The sequence below is a fragment of the Microcaecilia unicolor genome, chromosome 14 (genome assembly GCF_901765095.1).
Source record: "Microcaecilia unicolor chromosome 14, aMicUni1.1, whole genome shotgun sequence".
Classification (NCBI taxonomy): Eukaryota; Metazoa; Chordata; class Amphibia; order Gymnophiona; family Siphonopidae; genus Microcaecilia; species Microcaecilia unicolor.
This window is the reverse complement of record NC_044044.1, coordinates 32423514-32447846: the sequence shown is the minus strand read 5'-3', so window position 1 is coordinate 32447846 and position 24333 is coordinate 32423514. Positions and strand designations below refer to the sequence as shown.

The following is a 24333-nucleotide window of genomic DNA, read 5'->3' as shown; positions in this document are numbered from 1 at the left end:
TTTGAGCATGGGGCACCTGCAAAAGAACGGTGCAGGAGCACTTAACCTACTGAGGAGGCATTAAGTGACCCCACGGTAACCCTGCGCTATCCAGTTAGTGTGCAGGATAACGAGGGAATGTCTACTCTCTGCTCAGGCCACGTCCCCTCCAAAAATATCTTTTAAAAACATGTAACATGGCAGGCAGCACATGCAAACAGGCAAAATACCACAACACACTTTAATGCCATTTGCAGTAGCCTGTTTTCCCATGCCATTGCCGTACTAAGGGCTTAAAACTCTTTAGTGAAAGGGCCACCAAGTTTATACCCATAGCAATGAAGGGTTGAGTGATTTACCCACCATCACAAAGACCTGGGATTTGAGCCCTGGCTCACAGCCCACTGCTCTAACTATTAAGGGATTCTTCCACTTGGAGGGTGGAAAAATCCAGACCTGGACCTAAACTCCTTTGTCTTGGCTGGCTCTGTAGAGCTGACTCCTACTTAAGTATATAAGTATTGCCATACTGGGACAGACTGAAGGTCCAGCAACCCCAAATCCTGTTTCCAACAGTGGCCAATCCAGGTTACAAGTGTCTGGCAAGATCCCAAAACAGTACAATACATTTTATGCTACTTATCCTAGAAATAAGCAATGGATTTTCCCCAAGTCCATCTTAATAATGGCTTATGAACTTTTCTTTCAGGAAGCTATCCAAACCTTTTTTTAAACCCCACTATGCTAACTGCTTTTACTACGTTCTCTGTCAACAAATTCCAGAGTTTAATTACATATTGTGTGAAGAAATATTTTCTCTGATTTGTTTTAAATTTACTACTTTGTAGCTTCTTCGCATACCCCCTAGTCCTAGTATTTTAGGAAAGAGTAAACAAGCGATTCACGTCTACCCGTTCCACTCCACTCATTTTACAGACCTCCATCATATCTCCCCTCAGCTGACTTTTTGTCATTTTCATCGCCCTTCTCTGCACCTTTTTCTAATTCCACTATATCTTTTTTGAGATGCGGTGACCAGAATTGCACACAGTATGTAAGGTGCGGTTGCACCACGGAGCGATACAAAGGCATTATAACATCCTCATTTTTGTTTTCCATTCCTTTCCTAATAATACCTAACATTCTATTTGCTTTCTTAGCCGCAGCAGCACACTGAGCAGAGGGTTTCAAATTATCAAGGATGACGCCTAGATCCCATTCCTGGTTGGTGACTCCTAATGTGGAACCTTTGCATTACGGAGCTAGCAGATGGCCAGGCTTCCTGCAGGTTGTGAGTCCTGGAGATCAGTCTCCACAGGCCCTCAGTCACAGCCATTATTGAACTGGAAGTATACATGACCCTCAGGATTTCTAGAGACCTGGAAGCCAAGTTGCTTGTGATGGAAGAGCCTGTCCAAAGGCATGTCCAGCTTCCAACCCCCCCCCCCCCCCCCCCAGATAATGGCAGGAGGGGAGAAACAGCACCTTGATTTCCACATGATTCAAAGCAGCTGATGGGGTCTGGCTGACAGAGGGTCAGGGAGTCAGGCACGGTCTGATACTGCTGGTGTTCCTCTTCAATGAGGTCGGAGGAGAGCAATGTGTGAATAGAGGGGATATGGGTGCAAATCATTCAGACCCAAAGAAAGGAATATAGTTTAGTCATTTTATTAATTATGTTGAGCATATAGAAACCTGTTGCATCCCTTCCTCATGATGTCAGAAACTTTTCTTCCTCTTACCAAAGAATCCACCTCCAGCTGCCACAGGAAACCAGCAGCAGGAGTTGAAAAGGTCTGTGACTGATGGGGTTAATTCTAATCCCTGGCTCTGTCTCTGACTTTTTATATTAGTTTAACTCCCTCAGCTCTAATCCCCGGCTCTGCCAATGACTCTCTACGATCCTGAGGGAGTAACTTACTTCCCTGTGCCTTGGCTGAAATCCCCGGCTCTGCCACTCATTCTCCTTGTGTGACCCTGGAAGAATCACTTTACCTCCCTCTAATCCCGGACTCTGCCAATAGTCACTTTATCTCCCTGTGCCTCAGTTTTTATTCATGTTGCTCTGCATTTCGCTTTCTTTCTTTCCCTCTCCCTGTCTCTCCCTCCTCCTCTGCAGTGAGAATACTGCAGTGCTGCGTGCTTGCCACAGCAATCAGGAGCTGGGTGTTCTTCAGGAAGCTACACACAGGTTTCATGATGGTCCCTTTCTGCTGTGTTCAACCTTGGCACTCAGTCTGCTCTTACCCTGCAGTGCTGGGGACCTGTCCCTTCACACACAGCACCTCACAGCCCTCAGCCCTGCTTCCCACCCTCCCACTGATGTATGTAATCACCCTCTGTTCCTCAATTTAGAGAGTCAAGAAGGGGGAATAGGTGCATTACACAGAGATCCAGGGACATGAGTTCTAATCCCCAGCTCTCTCTCACTGACCTATCTGTTACTTTAGGTAGAGAGGTGTGGTAGCCGTGTTAGTCCAATAAAAAAGGTATCATCTTATTTTCTTTTCCATGTTTTATTTTGTTTGATTTCTATTGATAACCTGTGACTTTAGGGAAATCACTTTATCTAGTCCCCACTCTGTGTGTGACCTTGGGGAGTCACTTTATCTCCCTGTGCCTCAGCTCTAATCCCCGGCTCTGTCACAGAACAGCTCATGGTCTTGTCCAGGCTCCCATTAATGCATTCTGCAGAGAGGGAGACTGAAGGAGAAAGGGCAGGAGGGAGGAGAAGAGAGCCCTGCAGTGTCCCGCATGCTGAATAATTGATAGAGAGAGGCGAGAGAAGGGAGGGGGGAGTCTGGGCCTCAGCTGCTCTCTATCCTGGCAGCAGCAGGGGATGGCACTGCAAGCAAAGGTAAGACGCTCCTTGCCAATTAACCCCAGCGCTCACCTGAGGGGGGCAAAGGGGAGTGCAAGAAAAGTGCTGATCCTGCCCCCCCCCCTCCTCTCATGCACTGAGATGCAAGGAGACTGGAAGAAGCACAGATAGTCTGTCTTCTCCTTCTCTACCTGTCCTTCAGGTCCCCTTATCTCTCTCTCTCTGCATGTCTGTCTCTGTCTCTAGTTGTCTGACAGTCTCTCTGCCTCTATATGTAGAACCTGAGGATCCTTTCAGGTCTCCCTTGTCTGTTTTGCCTCCATCTCTCTCTAGTTGTTTTTCAGTTTCTTTCTTTCTCTCTTTTTTAATTTAATTTTTTGTTTTGTTAGGATGTATTTACGGCTCTGTTTGCTTGTTGGTCTGTCTGTCTCTGTAAATATGAGGGGATCTCTTCAGCTCCCCCCATCTCCGTCTGTGTGTCAGTTTTGTCTTGTGGATCCCTTCTCTCTGTAAGGACAGAGCACAGGGTCTTGTGGAGGTTTCATTTGGAAGGAGGCGCAGCCCGTGCTTGGGACCCTCTGGCAGGGAAGATGCCCAGAGCTTGTCCCTATCTGCAACATAACTGCAAGCCAAGGGGGAACTTAATTCCAGGGCTTTAACTACTGTCCCTAAAACACAGCATTAATGTATTCATTTACTTGCTGGGAGTCAGAGGTGATTTGCACACCGTACCTTACCTGATAAGACTGTCCCTGACCTTCAGTTTAGCATAGTATTGTGTTGAATTGATTGTTCGGTCTGCATTTTGGCAAAATATTTTCAAATACATTTAATTTTGCGACTGAACCTCAATCCTAAGCCCAGGGTATGGTCTCAGTCTCTCAGATTCACTGCTAATGCTCATCTCCATACTTGCATTGTGCAAAGAGCGCCTCCTTCTGACATGTGTTGGAAATGATTTTTAATCAGGCTGGTGGCACACAATACTTTGGGGAATATTGCTGTATCTTTCTGACACGTTTTCTGGGCCTGTTACTTCAGGATATCCGGTCTCTCTTCTCTCCTTTCCCAGGATATCCAGTTTTCTTGCATGGAGCTGTTTATTGGGGGGGGGGGGGGGGAGAGGGCTGCCTGGGAATATGAATGACGGTGTGTATGTATTTGTCTGCTCTGTGTCTGCTGCCAGTGTGTGTGAGAGAGTGACTCTTTGTACATTTCTGTGTATTTCTATATAGATACATATATTTTGTGTGTGTGGTCTGGTTGCAGCCAAGGGAAAATGGCATCCAAAGCTCAGGATGTGTAACACAGTATAGTGATTCCACCACCTACAGTAAGAACCATCTGAGCTTCCCTTTCTTCTCTGCAGAAAATGCCTGTGTGATGTGGAAAAAACCCCACCTAGACTGAGGAAAGGTACAGCTTGGAGTGACGGGCTGTGGTGATCTGGCCAGGGCATCAGCCGGGGCTACGGAGCAGACAGAGAGGGACATTTTGACATTGTCCCTAGTTATACTTCTCAATATCACAGCACATGCCACCCAAAACACAAATGCCTGTGTCCGCACCAGAACGAGAAGGGGAATCAGTTTCCATAGTAATTCTGGTGTAATGGAATCATACTTCGGAGGTTGGCGGTGACATGGTTTTGCACCTGGATCCCTTGTGCCAGCAGGTGACTCCGTACTGACTGAGACAGTCTTGGAATGGAGATTGGAAACACTGGATTGTCCAGGACATGGACCGAGTGAATTGAAGGTGGTGGGGAACACAGCTTTATGTGCATGTGAAAAGGCAATATGGCTGCTCCCCAGGCACACAGGATTCCCTATAACCTCACCCTGATCATCTGCACACTTACCAAATCCCATGCCAGCCTTCACTGACAGAGGCCTCTATCTTTTCAGTTCATTTCTTGCCCTCACCACCCTATCCTCACTTTCTCCTAGACACTTTTTCACTTCACACTCCTTATTTTCTCTTTTTTATTAGGAGCAATACCTTCCCTCCCCCCCTTCCCCAGTGCACCTCTTAGGGTTAAGGACAGAGAGCAGTCCGAGATAGCAGAGTGCTGGAAGGCCTTATGAGAGAGTCTCCTTCTATGCCACAAATCTAAAGAAAGTCCCCTGCCCACACCCTGATCACAGATTGGGAGCAAGGTCAATGCTGAGAGCCAGAGAGAGACATACCCAGGGATGCCCACAACTAAAACAGAGCGAGGTACATGAAGAGACATCCACAGACACTGGAGGGATGAGATTGTCTCCAGGACTCTGAGGCAGAAATGATCTACTCTCCCGTTGACATATCTTTTGAGGGATTTACTTACTGAAGCTGATCTTTCCCTTTACCTACTGCTAGAACAGCTTATTACGGAGGCCGGGGGACTTTCCTTCTTCCCAACCCTCCCTTGCCTTTCATTCATCAGTATCTGCTTCTTCCGCCCCATCTTTCAACATCCTCCATCCTCTGTCTTTCCATTCAATATCCTCCTCTCACAAACCCCACAATATCCCTCTTCTTTTCTACAGTATTCCTCAGCACTTCAATATCCCTCAAATTATAGTCCTTCTATATCCCTCCTGTTCTCCTTTTCTTCAGTATCTCCTTTCTTACATCCCTTCAGTATCCATCCCTGAGTGCCTTCAGTATCCCTTCACTAAGAGTCCTTCAATATCTCCCTCTCTACGATATCCCTTCAGTATCTCCCTCTTTCAAACCATGAGGTAGCCCTCTACTTCTCATTCCCTTCAATATCCTCCTCCTTCAAACCCTACAACATCCCTCCTGTTGTCCATCCCTTCAGAATTCCCCTCCCTCAACCACACAATATCTGTCCTCTTCTCCGTCCCTTCAGTATCCCCATATTCTCAGTTCCTTCAATGTCCCCCTCCTTATAATTTTTCAATATCGCTCTCCCTACAGCCCTTCACTATTAATTAGTCATTATGGGGGGGTGTACTTGGCCATCGTACTTAGTCTTTTGTCTTTATCTGAAAATCTTTTTTTGTTTGCTGAAGTTTTTTTTCCCCCCCCTGAGACAGATTTCTTATAATTCTGATTAGTTTTGAATTATATTAGTTGGGATGTTTTTTATTTCCCAGTATTGTGTTCTAGCTCCTTTTCTATAATCTGCTTTGAGCCCATATGGGGACTTGGTGGAATGTAAATTGTAGAGTGTGTAACATATTTTGTTGTGTAATAATCAGAAGAATAATTTGCTCCTTCCTCTAACTCAACCTTATTCCCCTTGTTCTCTATCCCTTCTATATTCCAACCCTTCTCCAAACCTTCAATATCTTCCATCCCTCCAACATGTGAATCTAAACCTTCACTCCATCAGTCTCTGCGCACATCTCTTTAACCCTCCACCCCTAACACCATTCACCTCTTCTGTGCTCAGACTGATTCCCATCCTCTCCATCTTTCTGTTTGTGTCTGTCTTTTCTCTCTCTCTTGCTGCCTCTGGACATCCCCCCCTCTTCTGGCTCCCACTGTGATGTTCTTTAATCCCTTCCTCCTTTCATTCACTCCCCCCCATGGATAGCTTAGCTGCCTAGGCTGGAGCCCTCCTCTCCCCTCCCCAGCAGTGTCAGAGAGCCACAGTCTAACACTATTCAGAGGCAGCCTGAGATAAGCAAAGCAGTTGAAAGGGACTTTTAAAGCTTGCGGATCCCCTGAGGCCATGTTTTCCAGGAAAAGGAGTTTTACCTTTGGCGCCTATGGAGGGTATGTACCCTATACTGGGGTGGGGTTGTTCCCTTTCTGTAGAGCGGGTGCAAGGAGCTCCATTAGCTTTATTTAACGGAGAAATGGATGGGGGAGACTGGATAATGATGTCACAGCATTGAGCAGCTACCAGTGGGCTGTCGAACCATCTGCTAAAGTTGATTGGAGCAACTGGGTTAACCTACGAAACCACAAGACTGCCATAATAAAACAGCACTGCCTGCCAGAACTCACATAGCAACAATCCTACCTTTGAAAATGCAACACTGCAAATATTATACCGGACAGACTCTAGACCACCAGTACACCTGTAACTGAGAAAACGGAACAAGCCGGATTGGGACCAACCTCTACCCAGAAGATACATGTGGAGTACCGAAACACAAACAGACCCTCTCACCAACTACAGACTGAGGGACCTTGAACGAGATATAGAAACGTGCAGACAAAAACAACTGGAAACCTCAAGAAACCAGACTGTATACAAAACCAGAAGCCAAAATGTATTTCCTCCTGTACTGTGGAAAATCAAAAAAGAGAAGAGATGCCCATTTCCCAAAGAACAGAGAGAGAAAATTAAAGACTTCCCACAAAGGAATGAGCAGGAAAAATGGGTCTAATCCTAAGGAAAGAGGAGAAACAGTAGCTGGAGCAGTAAAATCTGTGGGATCTTGAACCCAGGTTAGAAGCAGAAATGCATTTCCTCCTGAACTGTGCATAATGCAGAGAACAGATGCACATTTCCAAAAGAGCAGAGAGAGAAAATCAAAGACTTTCCATAGAAGAATGAGCAGGAAAAACTGTCTAATCCTGGGGAAAGAGGAGAAACGGCAGGTGGTGCAGCAAAATCTGGGGGATCCTGAACCCAGGCTAGAAGCAGAAATTAATTTCCTCCTGTACTGTGCAAAAACCAAAGAGAGAAGAGCTGCACATTTCCCAAAGAGCAGAGAGAGTGAAAAATCAAAGACTTTAATAACAAAGAATTAGAAGGAAAAACTGAGTCTAATCCTGGGGGAAAAGGAGAAACAGCAGCTGGAGCAGCAAAATCTGTGGGATCCTAAACCCGGGTTAGAAGCAGAAATGCATTTTCTCCTGTACTGTGCAAAATGCAAAGAGAGGAGAGATGCACATTTCCAAAAGAGCAGAGAGAGAAAATCAAAGACTTTTTCCATAAAAGAATAAGCAGGAAAAACTGTGTCTAATCCTGGGGGAAAGAGAAGAAACAGCAGCTGGAGCAGCAAAATCTGTGGGATCCTGAAGCCAGAATTTGAGCAGATACAATCTGTTCCAGAACCCATAATTTATCCCTTGAATTTCTCTTCTGCACAGTGTAATTCTATTCTTTTGCCTCTTCAGGCATTATTTTGACCACACAATGATGAACGGTCAGCCCAAGGACACTGAGATGCTTAGAGAAGGCTGGAGAAGGCAGGAGACTAAGAAAGGAATTCAGAATTGGGTGGCTTTGAGCATTCTGTCTCCAACAGATTGAGATCTCCCAAGAAGCTCAGTCATGGAAGCTCAATGCTGCTTTGCTGTTCCCCCAATTCCCATTCCCACTCTCTTTTCCACCCCTTTCATTGGAAACTTTTATGATGCATTGAACTTTATAACCAAGCTGTCTGCACCCCTTCTGGCTTACAATGTGTGTTTCCTTCATTGGCTGCTTTCTGCTGGAAATACCCCAACTGTTCATCCTCCAATTCCCACCCCCACTTAAGGAGATGAAAAAATTACGGAACTTTATATCTCAAATCTCAGCATCAGAAACAGCGAAGTTAGCATCCTTCATAGAACTTATGGGTCAGCTCATTGACAGTGAGGTGTCCTTCTTGACCACCGTGAGGTGGTCTAGGTTGGGAGGGTGGGGACATGTTGTTAGGGTCTCTCTGGGATGTGTTTTTTTTAGGTTCATGCTGTTTTCAGGAATAGATTGGGTTGTTTCTCCTCTCTCTACAGGGTGGACAAGTTCTTTGCTTGCACAGGATCTAGGTGAGTGCAAATGTCTGCTGGTTAGAAGGAAATCAGCTGGCCCTGATGGCCACCAAGGTGCTTCTATGCAGGGAAGACAAGGAGCTCAGGGACTTGGCTTCTGCAAAGATGTGGGGACTTAGTTTGGTTTTTTCCCAGCCTGTTCTGGTCTCTGGCTGATTAGAGAATACCTAAGTGCTTTAGATTATAGGCTTTAAAAATTCAGGAAAGCTATCAGCATTGACCCGTGGTAAACCCCATGCAGCATACACCCCAACTTGTTGCTTCCAAAGCTCCTAATGGGACCCTGTAGCCTTTCCATCCTCCTTTTTAACTCTCTACTTGCCAGGTAATATGTTTTCCTAACCCTTGTTCCTTTTATTTATTTAAACCAGATTTCCATCAATTGGTAAGACAAGTGAAAAAATCTTTATGATACCCCAGGGAGTAGGAAATGTGTGAAGGAGAGAGAGAGAGAGAGCTATTTTTAACCTGTTACCAATGGCATTCAGAATATCTTCCCTCATTTGGGAATTCGTGGCCTTTCTAGAATTTTCAGATGGCCAGTAGAGAGAACAGTGGGTGATGTCAGCCATTGAGCATGTCCTTGGTGTTGACCTCTAGACACTCTGAGGTGTCATCATCTGCAAGGTCTTCCATTCCTGTCCTCCTGCTGCCATCTAGTGCCTGCTGTTGAGAAGTCATGGTCCAATGTTTTCTTCAGTTACAGAGCTAAATATGGCCCCCTCCTGCTGAATCTTCCCTGTGTCCCAGTCCTTTATATTCCTCCTGCTCACCTACTTGCAAGTCTGGAAATCCGTATCAAATGCTTCTTCCTTTTCCTTGAGGAATGACAAGATGGAGTTGGGTGTGGAAACTGGTTTCAAATATGCATGGTGGAACTGGAGACTGGGGAGGTTTTGTAGACTTTAAGGTGATCATTTATTACCCCCTGAGCACACTGAATCATGGATGTTGAAACACATCTTGTATATGTGGGGGTATGTACGTTTGTGTGTAGGTGAGTGTGTGTTTATGTGTTAGCAACTGTGTATAGACAGCTTTTCAAGCTGACAGCCCTGGATTTCATCTCTCTCCCTCATTACAGGAAATCAGAGGAGGTTGAACACTGTATCACAGATGTCTTAGACTCCCCGACACAGGACATCTCTTCACCTCTCCTACCCAGCAACCACAGCAAGGTGAGACACCCTTTCACAAGCAAGAAAAGAGATAAGACTAACCTGTGTCATGTCTGAGATACTTGGACTCTACTAGCTGTCTCACCTCCAACACTGTCTTTGTGTGTGTGTCTCTCTCTCTTTGCTTTTCTCCCCTCGCAGCCTGTGGACCTCTTTCAAATGATTGAGAAAATGCAGGTAAGACCTTTCCTCTGTGATGGGTAAAGGGGGAGGGAAGTGGATGACGACGTCACCATGAATTCAAACATAGAGGGGGGGGGGGCTCTGTAGGGTATCGCCAAACTTAAGATATGTGCTAAGAGAGGGGAATGGGGGAGGAGAAGGCCTGGCCAGGATGCTCTCTGGGCCCAAATATATCCCTCACCTTCCCTGTCTCCAGTTTTCCATTTTCAGGCAACAATATGCCAAAAAATGTATATAATCTCTCTCATGACCTTCAGGTAATGAAGGGGAACTGTCCCTGTGAGAGAGACAAAATCTTACAGGTGATGAGGCCTAATCTTGAAGCATAGAGACAACCGCAAACCCTCCCCATCCCTAAGCTTATCTCGCATGCACCAAAACACCTATGAGAGGACCTAAGAAGCAGCAATGAGAACGTAACCTGTCTGAGGAGTTCTTTACGTCAAAACCCTGGTTCTGCCCTCTGACTCTATGTGTCCCTGGGGCAATAACTGTATCCCCTTATGCCTCAGGTCTAATCCCAGACTCTGCCATTAATTGTGTGTGACTCTGGGGGAGTCACTTTCCTTTTTGGTCCTTCAGGTTTAATCCTGTTTGATCCTCAGTGAATCAGTTTATCATGTGTTACCTGTCCCTTCTTCAGCAGGATGAGCTCTTAATTGTCTTCTCTGCTCATAGGGGAGTCGGCTGGATGATCAGAGATGTTCCCTGCCTACCCCTCTCAAGGTCAGTGGCTGCCCCCTCCTTCCTCCTGGAAGACACTTATAATCCCTTTCCTTCATGGTACTCATCTCTGTCCGTCTCCAATACTCGCTGTCTCTCCTCTCCTTCCCCCAAGCCTTTGTTTTTACACTTCATCTGTCATCTACCTCCACACCCCATCCTCCATCAATCTCAGACCCCGTGTTCTTGATTTTGGTGTCTTCATGTTCCTCTGTAGATAGATGGAATTTGACCCTATTCACTGCTCCCAAGGGAGTCTGACCACAGTCCCCCATCCTACCAAGCTAAGAAATGAAATGGATCATACCCCACTGCATCTGAGGGGTTCAGTTCCTTGTGTCATTTATTTATTGTGTCTACAAAACCACCAGACGTAATCTATCTAGAACAAAATAAAACAAGCATACATGCCATAAGAAGAGGGAAGACCAGCAGGAAAAAGGAGGTGATAAGCACATGGGATCGCTTAGGGAAAGGAAGAGTTAGGGGTTAAAGGGGATGGGCAGACTGGATGGGCCATGTGGCTTTTATCTGCAGTCATGTTTCTAAGTAAAATATTAATCCCCCAATGTTCAGAGTCCAGTGGTCGGCATTTTGTTTAAAGGCTGAATTGAGGCTCAGTGTTGAGTGTCCTCAATTTATCAGGTAGCAGGCTGAATACTAGGGATGGGAAAATATTTGTTTCATGTCATTTTCTATGTTCTTTAGGGGAATATTTGTTTTGATCAGGGCTCACCCCTCCCCTTGTGTCATCACAGGAAGTGACACAAATTGAAGAGATTCTACCCCTCTCCCCTACTAGTACTGGGAGAGTTTGGAGAAAGGTCTTGGCTGCCATGTTGGATATGGCTGCAGCCATGTGCAGGAGCTGATCAGCATTACTCCAGCCCCAAGGACCACCAGAGAATTAGGCTGGAGGGAGGGGCTTGGATGGTGAGGGGTCAGGGGAAGTCTTGCGTTTTCATATGCCAGTGACCGGAAATATATTAGAAATGTCACTGACGTCCCTACTGAATATTGCCACTTCCCAGAACTTTAACTTCCAGGTCCTCCCTGATTGTATAGTGCTGCGGCAGTTGTAAGTGGGCAGGAGCTGAATATCCATCCCTAAATAATTAAATTCCCAGACACCTAGTCTGATACAGCCACAAGACCGTAACCAGCCATCAACGGCCTCCAGAACTGTGACTTTACTGCCTTGGAAAAACACAGGTGTTTTTTTTTTTTCATTTGAATTAACTCTGGTAGATTGTTCCAGAGACCCAGAGCAATCCCTCAGAATGTCTTCTTCCTGGTAAACTTCAGTGGCATTTCCTTAGAGAAAGTCAAATTCCATGTTGGGTTGTAAAAAAAAGAAAACGCCAATTCCAAGAAGTATTGTAATCCTAACCCATTCCTGTCCTTAAATGCCAGCGTCAGTACCTTGAAAATCCCTGATAACTCTACCAGTAGCCAGCGCAATTTAATCAGTACAGGGGAATCATGATCTCAGGCCCCCAAGCCTCGTATCAAGCATGCCTCCGTGTTCTCCAACACAATCCCACCATTATTGCACTGCTATAGTTTCAACTGGAAAGCACCAGCCCCTGCACCTATAATTCACAACCAGGACAGAATCAGACTGGGGTAACCTGGGTGAGGCGACAACCCTGTGGTGGATCCTAGAACTTTAATCTGATGCTGACACATGGCATCAGCTCATCTGCTCATTCTTGTTTCAGCAGAGAGAAGAGGAGTACATCCCCTACCCCAGCATCCATGAGGTAAATGTCTTCTCTCTCTGCCAGAAGCTCCTCCATCAAGATGGACGGATGTTGTCACATCACAGTACTGTGAGCTTTCAGTGCCACCTTCCTTTCTTTCCAGGTTCTAAGGAAGGGAAGACCTTACCCCCTTATTATCCTGCCTCAGTTTGGTGGGTACTGGATAGAGGGCACCTGCCACGGTGTTCTGGATTCAGCCGTAGACCTGCCCGCCATCCCCGGTACCAAGTTGAAGCTGGAGTGTGACCCCGTGGCCAAACTCTACCGCAAGCACTTCCTTGGAAAGGTGTGTTGGGAGGGAGGTGTGGCAAAGAAGGATGAGAGGGAGGGGAGGGGAGGAGGGAATAATACAAAGAAAGGAATAGGCTTTTCCCCTCTCATGGTACAGGGTTAAATGAAGTTTATCCGGGCAGGAGGTCCTCATGAGGAATACTGTTTTTGAAGCAGTTTCCTGTTGCCTCCTGCTGTGACTCTTGAGTTTTTCTTTCTTTCCCTCTTTCTTTCGGAAGGAGCATCAGAACTTCTATTCAAACGATACTGGCCTGGGTTTCCTTGTTCTGTCTGTCAAGTACGACCAGGTGGAAAAGGAAGAGCAACTTCGGCTTCTTCTAAGGTGAGGCCACGACAGGATTTAAGGTTCTGATAACTGTAGGCAGGGCTAGGCCTGGTGCCAGGGTAGGGTGTCACACCCTCCCAGACATCAGAGAGTGGGGGGAGATCCTGAACGCCACAGTGGTGTCCCTTGAAGTGACACCAGTGCACTGTTGAAAGAAGCTGGAATTGGATTTCACTGTGGCTCAGGTATTTGGTATCTCTGAAGTTTGCTGCCCTAGACAATTCCCTGTATTGACTGAATATGGACCTAGGTAGGAAAGATTAGGAAGGAGCAAGGCTGTTCGTGATGAGCCCCTGATGAGAGCTTGATGAGGAGGTGTAAAGAAAAGAGAGAGGAAAAACCACCTAGGATGATTCCCTGATGAGACATAGGTGCACTAAAATTATATCTTGGTGCTTTTATTTTATAGGTCAAGAACGATGACCAGACATGACCTTATCCCCATCTCCTGTCTGACCGAATTCCCCAATGCAGTGCAGATGGCAAAGGTACAAGTGGACGGAATCGGGGGGAGCACAGGGGACAGACGGAAGAAAGAAAGGGAGCAGGAGAAGCTTAGGACTTTATCTGTTCCCCTAATACTTGTTTACCCAGGGATGTAGTCCTAATATTTAGCTAAATGATTACAATTAATGCATGCAGTCAAATTGTGGATTTAAGGTTATTGATGCATCAATTCTGTCATCTGGTGGCCAGTAGACAGATTGCAGTGTATCATTTGTAAACACATTTTTTTTGCTTTTGGACTTAATTTGCTGGAAATGAATTTTGTTAGTAAGTTTTGTGACATGATATCATGTTTCTCCCTTCACCACAGCTGCTGTGTGAGGAAGTGAACGTGGACAAGTTCTTTCCAGTCCTGTACCCTAAGGTATGAGATGCTGGCCATGACTTCTTCTGACTTAATTTATTCACTTGTTGACCTCTAGCACACCAGCTTCCCCTACCCACCCCACCCCTCACATAACCCCTTCCAGTGTAATTCTGTCTCTTCTTCTTCTTCGTTGCCTCCTCTGTGGGGGACAGAAGTGGTCCTAATTCTATTCATAAAAGTGGACCTTTACTGGCCTTCCTGTGGTCACACAGCTAGCCTCAGTGAATCCTTTTGCTGTATTGTCCCTGTGACATTCTTTGTGGTTTTTAAAAAAATAATAATTTTCCTTTCAGGCCTCCCAGCTCATCGTGACCTTTGATGAACACGTTATCAGCAATAACTTTAAGTTTGGTATTATCTATCAGACGTTGGGACAGGTGAGAAGCTTTTATCACTGCATGAAATATTGCAGCTGCTGTCTCCTCTTACCCTCCCATGTAACAGTCTCTGAGGGTCCTCAACAGCTCCAAGTCATCAGGAACAGGCTGAGTCAGGCCTGCTTTATACTCCTCCCTGCCCCTCCCCTTCCCCCTTGCTCTCCAGGCATGTGATCCCTGAGGTAAAACCAGGACTGAATCGGCTAGTAAAATCTAGATGGATCATGACTCCGCCCTCCTTTAGACTCTTCCAGACGCAGAAGCCATGTAGTGACTGACGCTGTGATAATCCCTCACTCTCGTTAACTCAGGTTTTTAGAAATGTCAAGTAGTAGTAGTCAGGTGTCTCTCTCATCCCATCAGTGCTCTCCTGAGTTACCTAATCCCTGTAAACACCCCTCTTCCTTAAACTCTACCTCCTTCTCCTCTGTCATCTCTCCCCATCTTTCTCTCTCTCTCTCTCTCAGACAACAGAGGAAGACATTTTCAGCAACAATGACGAAAGTTTGGGATTTATTGAGTTTCTGGACTTCCTGGGTGAACGCATTCAGCTGCAGGACTTTCGAGGGTGAGCCCTCCAGATAACTGCCATGTGCAGAGTGGATGATTGACCTCCTCCAGTAATGACCCTATCTTAGGTCTTTTAAACTTGCCAAGCGTTTAATTACTCAATGCTGAATGTTGCATGTGCTGACAGCAGAGGGTAAGAGACATCACAACCCCCCTTTAATTATTCTTCCCAGACCCCTGGCTGACTTTTCCTGACCTTTCTCCTGCTTAGCTTCCGTGGTGGCCTGGATGTGACCCGGGGTCAGACGGGGTCTGAGTCTGTTTATACAAGTTACCGAGGGAAAGAAATTATGTTCCATGTGTCTACAAAGCTGCCTTACGTTGAAGGGGATCCCCAGCAGGTCAGTTTCCATAGCATTGGCCTCCTCAGTTAACACAGACAGATATACACAGGATAGAGAGGTAGAGAGACAAGCAGAGACATATTGAGGTAAAGGAGACACAAAATCTCACACATAAAATAACTGAAGGGAGACAAGAACAGAAAGATCTCCAGCTTTATTCTGTGTGTGTGTGGGGGGGGGGGGGGGGGAAGGGGGAGTAAAGGTAGAGATGAAATCAGCGATAAAGAGATGAGAAATAGAAAATTTAAGAAAGATGAGAGAAGAGTGAGAGAGCAAGATGGAGGCAGAACGAAGAAAAGGAGTTTTCTGGTGAATACAATCAAATGCGCCATCCACGTGACAACAGCCCCCTTTTCCATCCTTTCTCCTTAATGCTCCATGTCCGATTGCTTCTTCTTTTTATATCCTCACCCAGCTGCAGCGCAAACGTCACATAGGAAATGACATTGTGGCCATCGTATTCCAAGATGAAAACACCCCCTTTGTCCCAGACATGATCGCCTCCAACTTTCTACATGCTTATGTGGTGGTACAGGCAACCTATGGAACCCTAGGGGAGACCCTGTATAAGGTAGGAGCCCCCTGCCGACTCACAGTTCCCTAATTCACCAGTAAAAAGAGAAGGTGAAGGTGCAGGTTATGACTGACTAGATGGACAGGTGAATCAGGGGGTGGATGGTGACCTCTGAATGGGTAATAGGAGAACAGTCCGATTGATAAGGGATTGAGGAGGTGATGGATGATTAGAAGGGTGGAATAATGAAGAGACAGAGGATGGATACAAAATTATGCCTGTATATAATATGTAAACCACTTTGTAACTGTCCCCTATGTCTTGCCACTAAGTTAGATGCAGAACAGGTGAACGTTGACTCTCTCTAACTTTTTGGCCTGCTCCAATTTGACACACAACTATGGATGTTGACTGTCTTCTACATCCAAAGTTCCATGAACCAGTGCCGCAAAATTTTTAAATGAAACTCATTTCTGCGGTTGGTGCTTCCACTGAGCACATAAGCCTTTAAGTATCAGCTAGGTGAATAAATGTTGGGAACAGTCAGAAGACTTGACTAGAAGGTAGAGTGTTGATAAGTGGAATCACTGGACTTCATCTCTCCTTTCTCCTCCATTTTCCGTTAGGTGTCTGTCACAGCCCGAGATGACGTGCCATTCTTTGGACCTGCCCTTCCAAATCCAGCAGTTTTCAGAAAGGTTGGTTTGTGCAGCTGCTCAGAAGAGAGCGCTGATGTCGTACAAATGAAAAGTGCTTTTACCACTTTTACCGAAATGTACAGGAATTATGGTATATAGAATCTCCCTAGGAAACAGAGATCCCTGGGATCTTGCCAGGTACTTGTGACCTGGATTGGCCACTGTTGGAAACAGGATGCTGGGCTTGATGGCCCTTTGGGTCTGTCCCAGCTTGGCAAAACGTATGTTCTTATGACTTCTCATCAAACACTACACTACTTAAAGAAAAATAAACCTGGCATCTACCCTTTGGGATTTGCACAGATAATCCATTACACCATTCATCCCAGAGACCAGTGGAATTGGACATGATAGAAAACAGAGCTGTCCTGATATGTCATGCATGAGGAGAACTCCAATTCAGCTAGGCTGCAAGGGAAACTAATCACATTAAACTCTGTCCAGCTCTTGTTCTTGAGCTGACCCCTTGACCTCACAGTGTTGTCTCTGAGTTTACAGTTCTTATTCATCTTTATCACCTCTCCTATACCATATGGGAGGCTCTTCTCTCCATGCCCCTGATAATGTTATAAACGGAAGGCTTGGGATGCTGAATCATGGGCTTCATCTTCCCTGCTCCCTTCCAGAGCCCTGAGTTCCGGGACTTCCTACTGACCAAGCTTATCAATGCCGAATACAGCTGCTACAAGGCGGAGAAATTTGCCAAACTTGAGGTAAGATTCATCTCCGCGAGTGTGACCATCAACAGTGATTTCATGAGTTTGTGTATTTCTCTTGTGTAGACAAAGACTAAAAAAGAATCAAGTGGAGCCAACCACATGCTAGATATTCCTTACGTCTCTTTTACAGCTAATTTCTGCAAACGTTGGTGTAATGTGACCGAAGAGTCTTTTGCAATTGTACTTATCACCCAGAGCTCATTTTGCACTGATCAGCAGAAGCAGTATAACTCTTGAAAGCTGGTCACAAATGCATTCCATCACTCCTGTTAGTTGATCTCAGTTTGTACATGTTTATGTGGCATGGTTGCCTTGTTAATGCATTGGAGACCAAGCAAAGAAAGCTCTAGAAAAACAGAGGCCCCTATTCGAAAAGCTGCGGAGCAGGAAGGTTAACCGGAGAACCTTATTTGAATATTTAGCAAAACTTACCCAGATGGGGTGATGTGATAGAAGTCTACAAGATAATGGGCGGAATAGAGCGGACAGATGTGAAGCGTTTGTTTACACTTTCAAACAACAACAAAACCAGGGGACACAAGATGAAGCTAGAATATGGTAGATTTTAAAACAAATAGGAGAAAGTTTTTCTTTACTCAGCGTGTAGTTGGACTCTGGAACTCGTTGCCGGAGAATGTGGTGGCAGCAGCTGGCCTTACGGAGTTTAAAGGGGGTTTGGACAGATTCCTGAGGGAAAAGTCCATTGAACATTATTACATCTTTTTTTTTTGGGGGGGGGGAGGGTTGCCGGGTTCTTGAAGCCTGGATTGGCCGCTGTCGGAGACAGGATGCTGGGCTTCATGGACCCTTGGTCTTTTCCCAGTATGGCAGTACTTATGTACTTATATAAGCGTTCTGCTCAGTATATTTGGATAAAGTTTTCAAGATAAGTATAGATTTGCTATTTTTTCAACTTTGGTCTGTGGCTGAATTTGTCAAAGACCAAAATGATGATTGTTGGAATAATGGAGGAGACTGTTTTCTCCTGAGTTTATAGGTATAAATGATGTTCAACTTCCAATACAAAAAACTATGAAACTTTTTGGCCCATCTTACAATGAAAGATCAAGTTAGTATGGTGATTCAATCGTTCAGTGTAAGATGGCACTGCTTGGACAGTTTCTCATAGATTATGTTATAATGGTTGTGTGAGTGGGAAGGGGCCGATGAGTTAACAGAGTAATAATGTCCAAGAAACCAACAAACATTTCAATTTGGAAGAAGCATAAGGCCTGCATTCTTGGGACTGCCACTAGATGGCAGCAGGTTGCGCCTTGTGGCGGTTTTTGTTCCTGTCTTGCTCTTCCCCCACCATCACCACTAACTTTCTCAACCCCTCAACCCCTCCCTTGCAGGAGCGCACGCGAGGAGCCCTGATGGACAGCCTCTATGAGGAGCTGCAGCTGCGCAGCCAGAACATGATGGGTCTGGCAGGTGATGATGAGAAGATTGAGAATGGTGGTGGGGGCTTCTTTGAGAACTTCAAGGTGAGAGAGGCCATTTTATTTTTTAACATTTTGAACATTCTGTCGCTCCATGGGAAGGGTGAACCAGACCTGGATTTTGTACTTTGCCAAAAATATATACATAGATATTCCACAGGGAGAAGAAAAATAAATTTGAAATTCATGGAACAGTGATGATGCCTTCTGATGGCTGCAGAGAAGAATGCATTAGGATTTATCCTTATTATTATTATTATAATTCTCCCTTTGGAATTTATTTCTTTTAAAGTCAGACTGTCAATCCCACCTATCAGTTCTTCCATAAATTTTCATCTTGGCCAAGAAGGACAATGAACAACCCGAGCTGGTGGTCCTCAGCTAAGCATTCTCCAAACTGCACTAACACAGCATGGCCAAGGAGCCCTCCAGCAGCCTCAGATATGCTTTTCTGCTTGGTCATCTCTTCTCTTCCCCTACAAGGTCCTCTTCTATCTACAAGATGCTGTTATCACAGCTTGAAAAATGACCCCCCCTCACTGTCCAAGATGGTGTCAGCATCACACTACTTAGTACATCAGGCAGTTCCAATCCCACCCACCCCCCCACCCCCCCACCACCACCAGAGAAGAGATAAAGGCAGAAATAGCTATTCTAACTTGTTCCTCATCTTGTAATCACAAATGACATTCATACCATTCCGAGCCTTACGAAGTGCCTTCCCAGCAGATAAAGTTTTGCCAGTCGTAATATCATTTCGTCCTGCTATTCTTGACATTAAGGTGGTGGTAGTGGAAGGAAGACATCAGAAATCCCTAATGGAACTGAGGAGTTACTGGATTGGGCTGTTCATTTCATGTCCCGGGCATGCTCTGTGATCATCCTTCCCCTTTGAATTAATATACAGGGTTGAACAGGTCTCTGAAGGTCAAGGAACTGTTGTGAGGGACTCCCATGACATGGAAATCTGGTGTGTTTGATGCAGACGAGAATTAAGCTTTTGTATGAGTGGTGTCCATCTTCCCTCCACACACATCTGGTGTTTGCTCTCCTCCCATGTGTCTGTTTGTCTGTCTCTCTTTCTCTGTCCGTCTGTCCCCCTGTCGTTTGTCCAGCGTGTGATCCGAGGTCGCAGCCAGAGCTTAGATGCCACGGGAATGGCAATGAGGAAGCACCACCCCACAGTACCGAACCGACCAGCTACAGCCAGTCTAGTCCTTACCCAAAGCATTGCCGAGGGACCCAAAGCCATTGTTGCGGTAGGAGAAAAATCCATCACTCTTTCACTGCTCGCCCCAACTCCAGCCCTCCAAATCCTCTCACCATGCTTTCTGTATGCAATTGTCCCCTCTTCACTTAGTGAGTTCCACCTAAATGCTACTCAGGTTGTCCTTTTCTAGTCTGCTCCCTTATACATGTTAACATGTTTCCCTGCCACACTGCTTGCCTCAGAGTACAGAACCCAAATTTTAGTATTTTAACTGTCCATAATAACCTGGCCACATTGAACAGTCCTGACCTACTACCCCCTCCCTCCTGACAGATTAGAATCTGTTCCTAATTTCTTCCTGTTTCCTCTACACAGTCTTTTGCCCTCCCAGGCAGGAGCCCATCCAGACCCCGTGCCAGCCACCTTCACGGGCGTCGTAGCAGCGCAACTGGAATTGTGAACATCCTGGAAGAAAGGAGGTATGGGTGAGGGGAGAGGAAGATGGGGGGGGGGGGGGGGAGGGATGCTCAGAGGGTGTCATAAAACAGGAAGCAGAATCCCAACACCAAGACTGGCTGCTGAAGGCTTAATCCTGTCTCATTTTACCCCCCCCCCCCCTCCCATTATTAGGCCAGCACTGTAGTGTTTATAGCTGCCATTTAGAAAACCAATATCCATGGCTAAATCCTGATAAGTTTTATACATGGGTGGGGGATCTTTCCCCTTGTCGTGGGCCAGTTGGGTGATTTTCTACCATGTCAAAACTGATCTTTTTTTATTTTAACTCATATAGTCTGAATCACCAAATTAATGCAGCAGGTAAAGTGGAGATATTAGCAGTGAAGGTTTGAAGGAATAAATTGGGGGGCAAATGATGGAGTGGGTGTTAGTGGGTGTGAGTTTTGTTTTAAATTTAATATCCTTTATATTTTGGATTAATAATTGAGGTGAAAGAGTTGTAGGTTTGGGTGCTGTAAGGGTTAACATTGTAGAATTGCTATTGAGTTCAGCGGGGTTGGTGGAGGGCAGGGTTTCAGTGGGAGGTTGTGAAGGGATTGTTTGGGTGGGAAAGGAATTTAGTGGTAAAGGGTGGTGGGTTTGAGAATGTTTATCTCGCCTTCCCAGTCCAAGTTTTTTTTTAGGGACTAAGGTGTGTTTGGGGATTTTATTTTTCAGTTGCAGCTGGGATGGAAGAGGATCTGGTTGGAAAAGGGGGTTAAGTTGGGGTTTGGGGACAAGCAAGAACTGTTGTTGATGCACTCATGTGTGACACCAACACAAGTGTGGGCAGAGAGTTATGTAAAACTTGTTATGAAATCTACGATTGTTGGTATTTATAAGTGACCCAGTTCAACACCGACTAGCTGCATCGTGGGCTAGGAGGTAAAGTATTAAAATGTTGGAAAAGTTATTTACATTTTATGGTTAGTTGTTTAATATGGACTTGTAATAAAGCTGCAGCTAATGTTTTGCCAAGACCTCCATTATTCTTTCTATTTATTTGAGTCTGAACGTTGGGTTTTGGGGTCTCTGCAGAGTGGCAATGCGAGTGCTATTGTTTTGTGATTTTTCATTGGTTCCTTCAGTGAAGGTTTGCATCCATTTCTCTCTTAGGGAGTCAATTGATGAGGTCGAGAAAGATTCAGAGAGTCCCGGATCTGTCTTTGATCTGAAATCCAATGGATTCTCCGGCCCCAGTTCCCCAGACATCTCCAGCAGAACAAGCAGGTGGAAATGACATGAATCTTCAGTGTGCTCTAAACTAACATGCAAAAAACGGTCCCACTCCCTCATAATTTTGTAGCTTCCTGTAATAATTATTTTAGGATTATTCATAAAAATCTTTCACATGCAATGTGTAGCATTTAGGTAAAAATTTGCAAACTTTGCTAAACAATGTCTCGCCCCCCTCCCTCCACACAAGAAGATATTATAATTGTTCATCACAAAGGTGAGGACATAAGAATTAAGGGGAACAAGACTGCAGTATTCATGACTCCTGCCATAACTATGGGTAAAATATGGCCAAATAGGTGTAAAAATCTCCAAAAAAAAAAAGCTGCAAGGGAATGGAATGACCTAGTTTATTAAGACCTGCATACTTGTATTCTACACGATAGCCACCAGATGGCACCATTAATCCACAAATGAGAGAGTTCAATCTGACTTAAAACATTTGACTCCCTCTGCTGTCCAGATAAGGAAGACGGAGTGGGTGGTGGTGGGGAAAACATAATTTGGGCATTATAGGAATGTAGATCACACTGCCTAGGGCGCTGTGCTTGACCTCCCAAAAGTTTTCTGGATTTCTCCTTGTACCTTGCAGCACATAAAATCTTTTCAGAGACCACTCGTGTCCTCCTCCAACAGGATCCTATCTAGCCAGACGTCGGGATACTGTGCAATGCAGCCCCTCTCTCGCTCTTCTTCTGACACCAGCAGCTGCTGTAGTGGACTCCGGGCAGAGGAGACATCAGATGATGAGGATGGCATGGTAAATGAGGGCTCTTCTCTATTCAGGGGGAGGGGAATAGAGAGATTGGGGGAGTCTGACAATGAAGCACCATTAACAGGGCTGTTCTATCAAACTGAGGGGCAACATGCATCCAGCGTCTCTTCTGTGGCCAAGGTGATGCACATTGGGAAGAAGAACCCAAATTATAGAGGCATGTTGCAAGGGCCCACCAACTAGTGAAGAGATGGTATCACCATTGCACAATACACTGAAATCTTCTGCTCAGTGGGATTCTTAGCAAAGGAACAGAGAATAAAGCAAAGCTCGCTGCCTCTCCATCTCTGATTGATCCCATTGCCATGAGATGACTCAGCTCAGGGATTTTGTCACTTTCTCCCACCAGGATCTCATGTACTCGCCTGAGGGTCCACAGAAGCGAGAGTCCCTGGTGCAAGGCGTGTGGCTGGGGGACAGCATCAGCACCCCCAGCAGTATCACCTCCCCAGGTAAGAGAGGGGGGAGCAAATTATTTACAGGGGTAAGTTATCAATGTGGGCTACCATTAAGATGTGTTATTTTACTGTTAACTCCAGTTATTATTAACTAGGTTTCATTGCATAACATGGGATCTGTGATAAAATAGGACAAGTTAGTGGTAGAATAACATATCTTAACAGTAGCCAACGTTGATAACCTCCCCCCCCCCCCCCCCCCCCCCCCCACCTTAGTATGAAGAGTTTCAGGTAACCAGAGCTGATATTGTGGTGTCGTCATTCCACCAATAAGATCCAACCTCATCAGTGATGTCACAATGACTTGCCCTATAGACTCACTTCTGATATTGTGATGTCATAATGCCTCAGTCCACCAATAAAAGCCAACCTAATCAATGATGTCACAATGGCTTGATGATTGTCCTATACTGATATAGTGATGTCAAGATGCCTCAGTCCACCAATAAGAGCCAGCCTTATCAGTGATGTCACAGTGGCTTGATTGTGTCAGCTCACTTCTGATATTGTGATGTCATGATGCCTCAGTCCACCAATAAAAGCCAACCACAATGGCTTGATTGTCCTATACTTAGCTCACTTTGTTTTACATATAGCAGTGATTTCCATTTCTGGATATATTTTTTTTCTTTAAGGGGGCAAGTTATCAATGTGGGCTATTATTAAGATGGATTATTTTACTGTTAACCCCAGTTATTAGTAAATAGGTCTACCTGCATAGAATGGGATCTGTGGTAAAATAACACATCTTATCACGTTGATAACTTCCTCCCTATGTGTCATATAGAGTAGTGAAATGTTTAGAGTGGGCTGAGAATCAGGGAAACCAGGGTTCAAATCCCATTGTTGCTCCTGCTGATCTTGGGCAAGTCACTTAACCTTCCATTGTGTCAGCTATGGACATAGACTGTAATCTTATGGGGGACAAGGAAATGCCGACAATATCTATATGTAGCTTTCCTTGAGTTATTTCTGAAAACATTTGAGCTAAGTCCAGTTCCCCTTTCAAACATTGCCCCAGCAATGTAGCAGGTGTAGGTCCATTTTCAAAAGCCATTTACCCAGATAAATATGATGCCTGAGAAGGCTCAATCTTTTCTAGGGTAAAAGTCTACCCAGGGATCAAAAGTAGGCATGTTTTAACCAATGAGGAAAGAAGGTAGAATCAGAGTAGAGTAAATTTACGGGAAGAAATGGCAAGGGTATGTTCAAAGCTGCATGTTTTGTGTGTCCCTGGGCAGTTTTCAGAGTGAATGTCTTTCCCTATGAGAAATGGGTAAAGGAACTCACACACTTTGCAGCTGCTGACAAAGCTTTTAAAATTGCCCCATTAATGTCGCTATCTCTGCGACGGAAAGATTTTATTTCTCGTTTTGCTGCTTAAACTTTATGACAGCTTCTAAATAGTGAAATGCGGAAGGAACCATTTTCTTATTGCTTTTGGCAAGGTAAGATGACTCCCTCAGGTTCAGACGTACCAGGGATTGGAACTGAGGCAGAAAGGAGATAATTTTGAATAATCTTTTCTTTTCAGTTACAAAACTCCTACGCTATGGGAATACACCAGTATCCGAAGAGAAAGTGAAAGTGAGCAAGACAGAGCCCCCACGCTACATCCCGGTATGTTCCCC

General features: G+C 45.3%; 1 protein-coding gene across 12 annotated transcripts in view; it reads left to right on the top strand.

Moving 5' to 3' along the window:
* LOC115458425 (rap1 GTPase-activating protein 1-like) overlaps nucleotides 1–24333 on the top strand; it is a 40939-nt gene that overhangs the window by 13604 nt on the left and 3002 nt on the right. For 4 of the 12 annotated variants that reach the window (XM_030188383.1, XM_030188380.1, XM_030188379.1 and 1 more), the window contains exons 4-25: nucleotides 8489–8521; nucleotides 9609–9702; nucleotides 9844–9879; nucleotides 10564–10611; nucleotides 12330–12371; nucleotides 12475–12657; nucleotides 12881–12984; nucleotides 13397–13475; nucleotides 13805–13858; nucleotides 14155–14238; nucleotides 14706–14806; nucleotides 15020–15149; nucleotides 15568–15723; nucleotides 16293–16364; nucleotides 16991–17077; nucleotides 18439–18570; nucleotides 19641–19784; nucleotides 20111–20214; nucleotides 21350–21463; nucleotides 22106–22229; nucleotides 22594–22696; nucleotides 24237–24322. In XM_030188383.1, the coding sequence (XP_030044243.1) occupies nucleotides 8489–8521; nucleotides 9609–9702; nucleotides 9844–9879; nucleotides 10564–10611; nucleotides 12330–12371; nucleotides 12475–12657; nucleotides 12881–12984; nucleotides 13397–13475; nucleotides 13805–13858; nucleotides 14155–14238; nucleotides 14706–14806; nucleotides 15020–15149; nucleotides 15568–15723; nucleotides 16293–16364; nucleotides 16991–17077; nucleotides 18439–18570; nucleotides 19641–19784; nucleotides 20111–20214; nucleotides 21350–21463; nucleotides 22106–22229; nucleotides 22594–22696; nucleotides 24237–24322 (2110 nt within the window). The remainder of the gene's footprint in view (nucleotides 1–8488; nucleotides 8522–9608; nucleotides 9703–9843; nucleotides 9880–10563; nucleotides 10612–12329; nucleotides 12372–12474; nucleotides 12658–12880; nucleotides 12985–13396; nucleotides 13476–13804; nucleotides 13859–14154; nucleotides 14239–14705; nucleotides 14807–15019; nucleotides 15150–15567; nucleotides 15724–16292; nucleotides 16365–16990; nucleotides 17078–18438; nucleotides 18571–19640; nucleotides 19785–20110; nucleotides 20215–21349; nucleotides 21464–22105; nucleotides 22230–22593; nucleotides 22697–24236; nucleotides 24323–24333) is intronic. The other 8 variants (XM_030188388.1, XM_030188384.1, XM_030188382.1 and 5 more) reach the window with 7 other exon arrangements.